The following is a 12,656-nucleotide window of genomic DNA, read 5'->3' as shown; positions in this document are numbered from 1 at the left end:
TTAATAAGGTGTAAAATTAAAAAAAAATAATAATAATAAAAAAAAAGAGCTTATCAGTGTAGAAAACACAGGTTATTTGTTTCTCAAAAAAGAGAATATCAAAGTGTAAAATTACAACTACGGCAAAGCTTTAGGTCAAGTGTTTGTGATAAGATATTTGGGGGTATGGCTAGACACAAAACTGACATTTTCACCCCTTAGCGATTCCTTATACCATTAGTAGATCTAGCTCAAGAAATGATTATTGATAAAAATAGAGTAATAGCAAAGTATGTAATGGTTAAACAGCATCTAGAGCAGAATTACTACTCAATGCTACACAATTGTCACTGACGGCTCTAAAGATCCTGAAACAGGTCAAGCTTCAGCAACTGTATATGTCCCACATTGTTAAGTTAAAATTGGTAAGAGATTATATGAAAAATAGGAGTTTATTCAAAAGAGATGGTAGCAATTTTATTAGCTATAAATCAGGTGGATGGAGGGCACTCGACCAATGAATGCGGTGAAATGCTCAGATTCATTCTCTGCATTATCAAGCCTTATTAGGGGGAGGTCCTCAAGACAAGACATCTGTTCTGTGAAATTCTTTTAAGTATATATATAGAGTAAATAAATTAGGCAGTGGGAGTGGATGGAAATGACTGAGGAAGTTGATCATTTAGCAAAGCAGGTGCTGAAATTATCACATATAGAAATGAAAATTTAGGCCAAAAGGTAGCGGTAATGCTATTGTTTGTTTGCCAACCGCCATAAGAAGAAGCAGAAGAACATCAAGTCGTAACACAACAAACTCATGCAGAAACATGGCTCTTTACTACGAGAATGATAAATGAAAACAATACATGTCTGTGCCCATCATATGCGATTTCTTGCGAAATCTGTCATCTCTGACTCCACTCTGGCTCAGACTTTTGGCAGCGTCTACTCCTTAAGACACTGTAAATTAGGGCAAAAATCTGGGCAAAAGGTGTGTATTCCTGCCTTAAAGCTTGGCATCTCCAAACACATGAGTGTTGACATGAAAGGGAAGCACTTTTTTCAGACTGTGACAATAATACTGGCCACATGAATGGCCCCTTACCTTTCAATAGTTGAACTCCTTCTTTCATTCATGGCTATATATAGCCCTGTCGTTCAGTCTCAATTGTTCCTACTTATTCAGTAGGCTTATTTAAATTTCACTGATATTTTGGCTAAATTTCAAAGTTTCTCGGCACCTGTTGTTTTCACCACAAGCAGCTTGCGGACTGTAAGTGATACTGAACTGGGATGCGTATCTCAAAAGCATCGTGAGCTAAGTTGATCTTTAGAGACCACTGGTGCCAATGGTTCTATGATCTACTTAAGCCCTGGGTATGCTTCATTTTTTTACGCATACACTAGTGTTTAATGAAAGTGCACAGTCGAACGCACAGCCTTGGAAAATATACTTCATTTGACTCATACACGTACACAGGCATTCGACGCCTGCGCAGTTTTGAGCAATCTCTCACAACGAGTTACAACCCATGAAAACATCTTTGTATTCTTTCATGCTAGAGTTGTACAAATGAGGGTACTTTCTAACCTCTTCGCACAATCTCTCGTCTATGTAGGCCTCCATCGTTGCTGTAGCTTGCACGCGTTCCTGTCTGTTCTGTTTATGCAGTTTTTCTTCGACTACCTTGTGAATCAACCACCCAGGGCACGGTTGCCACCTTGTGGATAAACTAATTACTGCAAAAAAAAAAAAAAAAAAAAAATGCGCATGTGCGACCTGTGCGGAGAAGTACGCGCGGTTACAAAAATCTGGCAGTGCGAGTACGCTGACCCTCGCGTACGTGTAAAAAGTGAACCATACTTTGGGCTTTGAGCCTCGGTTATACTCCAGTTCGCATGCGTACACAGACAGCTGCGGACAGCACGGACGCGGACTACTTGTATTTATGCTACTGAAAGTGTATGCTGGGGTCCGCTCGGCTCGGTTTTCATTTATACTTCTGTGTCGTTGTCCGCGTCGACGTGCAATTACACATGCAGGGAGAGGTTCTAGCAGACCAATCTGCATTTTTGACGCGTTGTTACATTTTTGGAGAGATGCACGTCAGGTTGCGCTATAGGCTATGCATGCTATACACAGCCTACGTTATAGCTACGGCGTAGTTTCGACGCAGAAGTATAAATCAGCCTTTAGGCTTATGGTGCTTTTGAGAAACGCAGCCCTGATTAGTTGGTTATTATTTGGATTGAAGAAAATAGGTGTGTTGGACTTGAAGCGGCTCTGTGCAGACCGATTTGATTCTTCAATCTTTCACTTTGACCATTGCAATTTTTAAAAATGAAACATTTTGTTAATTGTTAAACATATGGTAGTCTATATCACCTGATCAAATAAATAAATAAATAAACATTTGTATGCATAAATAGGCTACTAAATTCATTTGTGAAGTATCTCTGGTTTTACTATATAAGTTATAAAGTTATAAAAATTCAGGATGGGGGACATATGGCAAAATTATGGTAAATTTAACATTTCATTTTATAAATTAGTTAAAGGTAATTAAAGCTATTTTAAAATCTACCCTTTCTGAATTTTTAAAGCATTGTTTCGTTTAACGTTATATACAAATGCCAATATCATTCAACCTAATAACAATATCATTTTTCAATCTAAAATGTTCCATATCAACACCTAAAAATCGTATAGTAGGCCTATACACAATGATAAGAATGGACAAAATAATGAACAAAAATCACAGAAATAACCAAAGCAAACATTTCCAGTAGCCTACAAATTATACCCGGCCAAAATAAACCCTCACGTCATGACGCCCGGTTTTTGCGCGATGACGTCATCGACGTGCGTCCCAGCCGGATTGAGTATTTTTGGACTGGACAAACGGTGATGATTGTGTACATTATCATACAGCAGTGTGCTAAAGTGTCCCGTTTCACCGTAAAACCGGACAAGTGAAAAAACACGAGAGGGGCGTGAGTGAGTAACGCGGGGAGTTAGTTGACATAGTCTGTGGGAAGGTGAGTGGTTTGTTTATGTTGACTGAAGGTAGAAAGTTGAGCTAGCTAATAGGCTAACCTCAGCAGCAAATAAATAAAGTGAAACAAAGTTAAACATCAACAAAATAATGATCAAAATATCGACTACAATCATGAGGACACTTCTTAACTTCATTCTGTTATGTCTGAATGTAAGTTTTTGTGGTTATTTAAGGTTTTCAGTTCTGTCAGATGTCTGTTTTCCAACATATTGTTTTGTAAACATTAAAACCAATGTGTGTCGAGAAACTTTAAGGTTAAGTTTAATGAAGCTTTAAAGATTGTCTGTATGTTTTTGGTTTACGGTTTAATGTGGTGTCATTGCTAAAAAGGCTTGAGGCACAGCAGCAACACATGAGTCAAGAGGGCCAGTTTTGTTTATGCTAACTAGGAAGACTGTTGGATAAAATCAAGACAGCAATAAAGCTGGAAGGAGTCTGCCAGGATCTCAAGAGAGGTTTTCATTATTGAATTAATGCTTTTTTTCAGGGTGCACTACAGAGTTCAGCAAAATCAATTAGAGAAATGGCAACGACAGCTATGGATCTCATTATAAGATTAAAGACATCAGTTATTAAGGATATTTTAGGATATCTAGTTTGCCAACTTTCTTAAGGTGTCATAAGATACATTCAGGTAAATTTGGGCAACTTATTGATTTTGAAATTATGGTAAAAAATGTCCCTGATTACCTTTAAAGTAGCACCAATATGTAAGCGTTCCTTTTTATTCACAACATGGGATGCCCTATGATAAATTTGAAGATAATTAATTTTGAACCCCTAAATGATTTAATTGTTGGTCTATTTACACATGTATCAATGACAAATAAAGCTTCAAAAAAGGCATAAAAAAAGTAACCCTGAGTGTCTACAGTGCCTAACATATATTATTTTGTGCTTATGAATTTTATTCATATTAATTTATAATTATTGCATCCCAGTAGCCAGATATTTAGTATCTTTAGCATCTGATTTTACTTTTAAAGACAGAAAAATATGAGTATAATACAAGTATACCAGTAAATGCATTCAATATAGCTAATAACTAATCACAATCTAGTTTTCAGTCATTTTTTCACTTTGACCAATTATTTGTTGGTTTAAATCAAGAATTTACATGGTTGCACCACCTGATTAATATCAGTTGTGCCGCCTGACAACATTAATAATGACAGGGGATATGGTGAATACTGGATTTTATTTTTGATTTCAGTTACAGATAAAAATAAAATACAAATACAAGTGTTTTAGTCACCAGTCTCTATTGAAGTAAAAGTAGTAAATTGAAAATCCAGATTACATGTAATCCGTTACTACCCAGCTCTGTCGATTGTGTTTGAACAACAACAAAGTCATGTTTTATATTGATACAGAAACAATCATCAGATTTAGTCAGTTGAGAATTTTAAATTAAAATAAAATATAAAATGCATTCATCAAAATGTTGAAAGCATTAAATGCATAACAGCTTTAGTGGAACACTATATAATATAATGCCTATTAAACAAAATTCATCGTGTCTCTTTTCTGTATGCAAGATATACGGATCCGGATAATTTTTAATGCTTTAGTTGTCAGTCCCACTTTATATTAAGTGTCTTTAACTACCGCATACTAACATTTAAATTAATAATTTGATAGAAAGCACTACATGTTTTAAATTTGTATTTATATATTTTAAAAAATTCCTGCATATTACAGCCGTAACTAATTTCTGTAATGACATCTATAATTACACTGTTGACCTCTTAACCCACCCTTAAACCTACCCATACCACCAAACCTCTCCCTAACCTTACCCATATCCACCTCAATAGCAGCACAAGTGTTTGCAGAAGTGTTGCAAAACAACATAAACAGCATCATACCTGACAATATTTTGATGTAAGTACATAGTAGTTAAAGACACCTAATATAAAGTGTCACCGTTTTTTCTTTACTTTATACGATAGTGGCATCTAAAGTTAGTTTAAAGATCATTATAAAAAATAACTGAAAGTGTAAAACATCTTTAACTTAAAAGTAACATTTTAGAACAAAAATAGACAATCTTAGCTTAAATGTATTATTTATTTAGCTTAAATTATGTTTTTATTTCATATGGGCACATTCGTTGCAGTTGAACCACCTGACTTCCTGGTTTCGCCACCTGACTTTTGCAACTAATTTTACATTGAACAGGCTTCTACTTGGATGCCTGTATTAGCTTTTGCCTATGCTAGCAAGTTCATACATATAATTTTTAAATACAATAAGGAGTTTTATGATAAAATAGCATTTTCCTAGTTTTACATTGGTTGTACCACCAGACATGGAAAGTATCCCAACCTAGCCATACTTGAAAGTAGCTATTTTATCAGTATTTGCCACAAAGATCAGTTGGGCTCCTCTGGATGATGCATTATCATGACTACTTACTTATCACTTACTGTTATTTCACCTCATAATAAAAAACCCATGTTTGCAGTTGTGTCACCCTGACATTTAAGAACATACAAATTCCCAGACAAAAGTTTTTTAGTTATCCCAACAGCTTTAAAACTACTGCTGATATTTATACTATTTGTTTAAATTAAAGGTTTCAAACATAAAATTATGCCGTGGTATTGTATTTTGAATGACTTATTATTAAAACACAATTTTACATAGTTTTCTTAGACTGTTAATTTATGTGGACGGTTGCGCCACCTGACATTTTGGTGGTTAAGATACCAAAACATAAAATAATATTTATTATTTAAATGTACTGAAAATGAATTCAAACTAAATAGGTTTTATAGAATAAAGTGATACATGTCATGAATTTATTAAATAATTTTAAAAGAAATAATACACCTGGACACAAAAATATGCACGTCATGTCACTGACCCACATGCAGATGACATTTTTGGCCATGAACTCTGGCCATGAATTTTGAAGATACATAGAAAAGTTTTTAAAATGTGTCAAGGTTCCTGTGCTGTCTCTGTTCCTGTTTGTGTCTACAGGACATTATGTTAATGGAAGACTAGTCTACCAGCTGTTCAGACTACACACCTACTAGTCAATTTTGATAATATGTAGTTTTGCACATCTCTGGTAAAGTGCTCTCTATTTGCCATATGAATCTTCCTAATATGACAATAAAGAGTTGAGAATTACAATATTATATTTATAAGTTGATGCTACCTACTTTGTCAATAACTACAAAGTTTACTTGTTTTACAACCTGCATGTTGATGAATCTAATCTCAGTTTTTCCTCTGATTGTTTTGCAGTGGTTGAGACTGCTCTTTTGCATCTTGCTGCTGTCATCTTAAATAATGGAGGAGCCCCATATTCACTGCATGTCCTGCATAAGCAGGCGATGCATGGTCAAACCTGAGCCCGGCACTTCCTGTGACCTCATCACCTGCCCTCTTGTATGCGGCGCCATCTTCCACAGCTGCAAGGCTATTGAACACAAGCTGCTGTGCCCGCTTGAAAGGGTGCCATGTCTTAACCACAGCATTGGATGCCCTTTTACCCTGGCCCGTGGCCAGATGGCAGAGCACCTTGAGGTGTGTCCTGCAGGTGTGGTGTGCTGCACTATGGAGTGGAATAGGTGGCCAGTGAATGATGAGGATTATCGTTCATATGAGCGGCTGAGTCAAGAAGCAGATGAGGTGGAGCAGCTTGACATGGCGCTCGCTCTTCAGGACCAGCGCACCATGTTAGCGTCACTAAAACTTGTCTCTCTGGCTCCCACTAGTGGCCCAGAGAAAAAGACTAAGGCAGCAGGACAAAGTGAAAAGCCTGGTCTAGACTCAGTTGCTCAGACTCCATGCATGCAGGTGGAGACCATTGAGATGGAGCCTACGGCTGGCTGTTCAAAAGACAAGATTTCCAATGGGATTAATGGTCTAAAAGAAGAACATTACGGAGAGCTCTACCAAACCACGGTGGAGACAACCAAAAGCCTGGCCGCAGCTCTTAACGTCCTGATCCACCTCAATTCTTCTGAAACAGACTGCACAACCACTAATGCATCAGCTGCACTTCCGGAGCGCAATGGGGAACTGCATGAAAACGTGAGGACAAGAGAAGATGCCGGGTTCAGCTGTGATAAAATAGCCAGCGGAGTCAATGGCCTAAAGGAGGATCTACAGCCTCAACAGCACCAAAAACTCATGGAACTTGGCAGGAACTTGGCCTGTGCACTGGGTGCATTAGGAGATGTCGTCAAAGGCACTGAGCCAATTAGTGGCTCAATCGTTAACAAGAATGGCAAGCTCAACCAGTCAGAAACTTCGGAGTCTCCAGATGTTGATATGAAGGACGTTACATCGGAGGTTGATGCTGAGCCTGGGGCTGTTGGGGGATTTGATGATGTAGAAACCACTTTAGATGGTCTAGCTCATGAGGCAGCAGGTGAGCATTGCCCAGTCATGTTAGGGGACATAGATAGGCAAGGTTTTTGTAATGGCTCTCATAGTATTGTAGATCACATAATAGAATCGACCACAGAACACCATCAAAACCCAGAGTCCCGAGGTTCTTGGGAGTTTGTTGGTCCATTAATTCCCCATAGACCAGAGATCAGACATGACCAACATGCTTTCTTGATCCAGGAGGCCTCTGGATCACAAGCCCCTTTGCTGCAGCAGCCTATACATGCTCAGACTTTGACTGTCCAGAGAGACAGCGTGATGGCATTAGACTTTGAAGATAGGGCTTTTGAGAGGAAACTCCAGAACCTTCAGTTGCTGCGCAATTTTATGCCACTTGCACTTAATGGACGGAAGGGGTCCTTTACCGAAATGTTTCCCCATAGAAATCCACGCTGCAAAATGGAGGACAAAGCTGTGGACACATCAGATTTAGATCAGGAGCCAGTGGATGACCCCATGGGACTTGGCGAAATTGACTTTACGGCAGCAGCTCTTCTGTTCTGCCTGGAGGAGTCGCCTCGAGCTCGGAGGATATCCGACACGGTCTATGCGTTCGGAGGCACACGTGTTGACTTTGGCACCCAGACGTTTAGTTTTCCTGCTGCCATCTTGGCAACAAGTACGATGGTCGGAGAGGTCGCATCCGCTTCCGCTTGCGATCGAGCTGCACCTCGCCTTTCGCAGCCAAGTCCGTTTTGCACTCTGCGGCTTGATCTGACGCTGGAGCAGCTTGTGCCTCGCCCAAGCTGGGCTCCACGAGAGGGCTCCATGTTTACCTTTGAGTGCGGCCAGCTCTTCCGTCGAGAAGAGTTCCTCTCGCATTTCCGCAATGTTCATGGAGATATCCACTCTGGACTCAATGGCTGGATGGAGCACCGGTGCCCGTTAGCGTATTATGGTTGCACATACTCCCAGCGCAGATTCTGCCCATCCACTCAAGGGTCGAAGGTTGTTCATGATCGCCACCTCAGGTCATTTGGGGTGAAACCCATCTCAGAACCTGTAATAGAGCCTAAGTGTGATCACCTTAGCGGATTGCCATTTGAAGTACTTCAACATGTGGCCCGATTTCTGGATGGCTTTAGCCTGTGTCAGCTGTCAATGGTGTCTCGTACAATGAGAGATGTTTGTGCCAGTCTGCTACAGAGCCGTGGCATGGTGGTGGTTCAATGGGAAAAGAAGCAATATTTGGATGGAAGACGAACCTGGCAGATAAAAGACAAGGTACAGTATGTCTGAACAGTGGCCACATGTAAATTATTAGGGCTGCCCCTTAATATTTGACAAATTGTTAGTCGACTAGAAGAGGATTCGTCGACCAAATATTTTATTAGTTGGTTAGTCGCAGAAAGAAAAAGAAAAAAACCTTGTAGCGAAGTGAGGGACAGCTCGTTAACGGCGGGTACTTGTGGTAATTACAGTATGTTGGGCAGGAAATCCAAACGTTCACCTATCATCCATTGACCTCAAATATGGCTTATCATTTGAAACATGTAAGTAGTAGCAACTTTACAACTTAACCTAGATAAATGTGTGCTATTATTAGGCTCAAACAACGTAAAATATTCCTCCATATTTGGTCATACAGTTAAGAGTAATACATCAGGGTCTACTTTTATTTGTGTAAACTCTAGGGGTGTGACGAGAAAGTTAGCTCACGAGACAAGACACAAGATTGAGCTCACGAGAACGAGACGAGATTTTTACACAGTATTTTAGGAAATCCTCAATGACGAAATACATGACTAGAAAAATAGTCTGCAGATGCATTTTAAATGTTTTAACTAAACATCTTGTAATGAATGTAATTTCAGTTATACTTTGAGTATGAACTATCATATACAGTAAAAGACAACAATACAGCACCGTAAAAGGTTATGCCACAAACTCAACTGACTGGCTTCTCTCCTGTATGATTTTATGAGTCTCTTCAGACATTAGAACTGTACATGAATTATGAGCTTCTACAACTTTTGACCTCCTAACTGAACTCCTTTTAAAAAATTGATCATAGCAATAAAAACTGTATGAATAAAACTGAATGACAAAAATTTCTCTTAGTCTTATTTGGTTATTAAGTGCAAACAATAAGTCCAACCATAATCAAAATACTCTCAATATTTAAAGTGCAAATAGAGACGAAATTTATTCTTCAAGCATGATTCAGAGCTAAGAGTTGGTTACGACTACACAGCCCAGCCTAAGATAGCTTAGGCTTAGGCTTTGTTTTGCAACGAATCCTCCGCCATGGTCTTGTCGGTCATCTAGTCACTTACTCCTGTCACGTGATCAGTGAACTCTGATTCCTGCTGCACTACGTACGACTCTGTAGCTCGTGTTGGATGACCTGGATGGGATTGAAGTGACCATTATTCCAACTGAATTAAATGGTTTTTATTTTTATAAAAAGCAAAACGATAGTGGAGGCGTAATGTAAACGTAGCGGTGGCATATTCTATCCTAATTTCACTCCGTCATGGCAACATTACGAGACTGCTTTTCACCTCGACGAGAAATCTCCAAATCACACAAGATCTCATCACACCCCTAGTAAATTCACAATAACAAGAAAACATTGTGCCTTTGTGAAATAAAGAAAACAAACGGGATGCTTTTTCTATCGTCTCAGTCTCCCTGAACTGGAGCGCATTACAAAAATAAACCAAAACTAGAAAGCTTGAAATCTCAAGTGATTGTCAACCAATTCAAGTGGAAAACAAATATTCTCAGGTTATGTAATCCATGTGAAATGTGCATATAGGCACGTGCACTACTGCAGAGTGACGAGTCAGCATCGTCGACGTCATCTCTGCAGCTGAAAACACAGAAAACATTATCAATAAATTATTAAAATGTTTAGACAGTCTCCTTTTTTTTTTTTTTTTTTTCAAAACACATTTATAATCATTACATTTGCCGGCACGCTGTGGCAAGCTTTATGAGTGCGTTTGAGTGCTGATTGACTATGTATTATATATAGGCAATTAAAGGCTCATTATTTTGATTTATATGGCTTTTTAATATACACGTGCGATTAGTCGACAAATCGCTTAAATGAATGACTACTAGTCGACTCGAAAAATCTTTAGTCAAGGGCAGCCCTACTAATTATGTAATGTTAAACAGTTTGCACATATTTATTTTTGACTGTACTCCTTTTCAAACAGTCTGAGCAGGTAACAAGTTTTACTATAAAACTGTTGTTAAGTGGTTACGTAAGTAACTGTTTTGTTTTCCTGCAGGTTTGGCGTTTCAGCACAGCCTTTAGCCCGGTTAACAGGTGGGAGTTTGCGGACATCACTAGCATGGCAGACCACCTGAAACGTTGCCCGTACAATGAAGTCCTCCGACAGGTGGAGGCGGTTCCACTGCCCTGCATGTGCACGACCAGAGAGCTCACGCGAGACGGCAGATCACTCCGATCTGTTCTCAAGCCTGTATCATAACAGTACACATAACTAAAACACTACAATACCTAACCTCTTCAATCTACAATATACGATCACTGTGTAAATAAAAGGAAACAAAATATTTTTTTGTTTTGATGTTAAGATTATTTTTTTATTAATATATCAAAGATAATGTGGTCTGATGGTGTGTAGTGCAATGGTTCATCTGCTAAAATCATCTACTCCTCTGACACACACCCATGCTTTCTTAGCAAGACCAGTGCTGACAGAGGACTGGTTTAAGAGAGTGTAAACACTGAGGCTTAATTTGGTGCAATTATATGGGCCTCAACCTGTCGAATAGCACTTGATTTATTTGTCTTGACACAGCAAGGTAATCTCTGTCAGATAATCAGATAAAATCAGATAATGACTTCCGGTTCCTGTCAATACATATCCACACTATAGGATATTTGCATGGTTTGGTTAAGATATCGTGGCTGTTTTAAAAAAGGACCCTTTCTTGGATCGTCAGTGATTATCTCTGGATAGATAAGTTGTGCTCAGTTTTATGCTGATATTGTAGACAGGCTCGCTTCACCCTGATCCAGGAACAGCTGTCATGCTCAAGAATTGAATCTATGTTGGGTTACAGAGCTGTTCTTCTGTTTTGTTTTTGTTTTTTCTTTTTCTGTCACATTGTCATAGAAAAGAGGGTTTTCATTTACAGCAGTTTTAAAATGACCTTAATGGCTTCATCCAGAAATGGCACCAATGGACCTTAGAGTGAACTACAGTTCATTCAATGACTTTGTACTGCAGCATTCATACTAAAACACCTTAAACTATCAGCATGCCAGGTTAGCATGCCAACCATATATCAACATTTAGAGTCAATATTTGCACTTTACTGAAATTTGTGGCTGTCTGCTGCGCTCTGACTCGCTGTATCTTCACTAACCTGGAGCAAATGGACACTCTGCTATTGCGTTTCCCATTGAGTGAGTGAGGGAAAGCTTAGATAACACTATATTTGATTACAAAGAAGAGCTCTATTACTTACATATATGTGATGTGTGACATATTTTAACCTGTCTGCATTTGAATGTGTGCTGTGAGCATTTGTGAAAGCTAATATTTATAGGTGTGATCTGCAGCTAATTAAACCACAGAAGTGTTTATTTTCACCTTTACGTACAGTATAGAAGGTTTATGGAAAGCTATGCAGCGTTTACATGTTAGGAGCTGTTTTAGGCTTCTCAACTTGTGTCGCCCAAGGTTGTGTGTTCATTTCCATGTAATCAAAATGAAGTGATTTTTTTTTTTTTTTTGTAATGCAGTCCATATATTGTATTACTGAAGCCATGTTATCTGAAGTCTGGTTTTTGGTTATTAGGTTGATTGTTTAAAATCTAAGGAGGAGAAATTGCCAGTACAGCTGTTGGTTGGAGATGCATGTGGTTTTTGACTTATGAATTAAAATATATCTATATATTTTATTATCTTTATTCTGGCTCAATGTCTTTTTATATTTTTAAAATGTATGCTTATAGACTACATCCAAACCTAACTTTTAACTGGTTTATACTCAAAGAAATTATGTGCTGCTTTCTCTGAGAATGTGTTGGCTCTCTTAAGTTTATAATAAAATAATATAATACAGTTAATACAATACCTACTCCAACGAACCTGGTATTTCCTGTCTATTACACAGTCTTAAGTGTGTATGTATACATTTACTAAAGCAAATGAACTGTGAGATGTGGCCTTTTGTTAAAAATGCCAAATATGCTGAATATCTCACGGTGGGAACAGGGAA

At 38.4% G+C, this 12,656-nt stretch overlaps 1 protein-coding gene across 2 annotated transcripts; it reads left to right on the top strand.

Moving 5' to 3' along the window:
• The first annotated feature begins 2,833 nt into the window (after window positions 1-2,833).
• Window positions 2,834-12,345, top strand: fbxo30b (F-box protein 30b). Of its 2 annotated transcripts, none has more exons than XM_051880135.1 (3): window positions 2,834-3,018; window positions 6,297-8,672; window positions 10,691-12,345. In XM_051880135.1, exons 2-3 carry the CDS (start codon window positions 6,342-6,344, stop codon window positions 10,892-10,894), a joined length of 2,535 nt encoding a protein of 844 aa, XP_051736095.1. In that variant the 5' UTR covers window positions 2,834-3,018; window positions 6,297-6,341; the 3' UTR covers window positions 10,895-12,345. The 2 variants fall into 2 exon arrangements, with proteins under 2 accessions (XP_051736095.1, XP_051736096.1); XM_051880136.1 differs by lacking the exon at window positions 2,834-3,018 and adding an exon at window positions 3,029-3,188.
• The last annotated feature ends 311 nt before the right edge of the window (window positions 12,346-12,656 follow it).

The sequence above is a fragment of the Ctenopharyngodon idella genome, chromosome 22 (assembly GCF_019924925.1).
Source record: "Ctenopharyngodon idella isolate HZGC_01 chromosome 22, HZGC01, whole genome shotgun sequence".
Classification (NCBI taxonomy): domain Eukaryota; kingdom Metazoa; phylum Chordata; class Actinopteri; order Cypriniformes; family Xenocyprididae; genus Ctenopharyngodon; species Ctenopharyngodon idella.
This window is presented reverse-complemented; position numbering and strand designations above follow the sequence as displayed.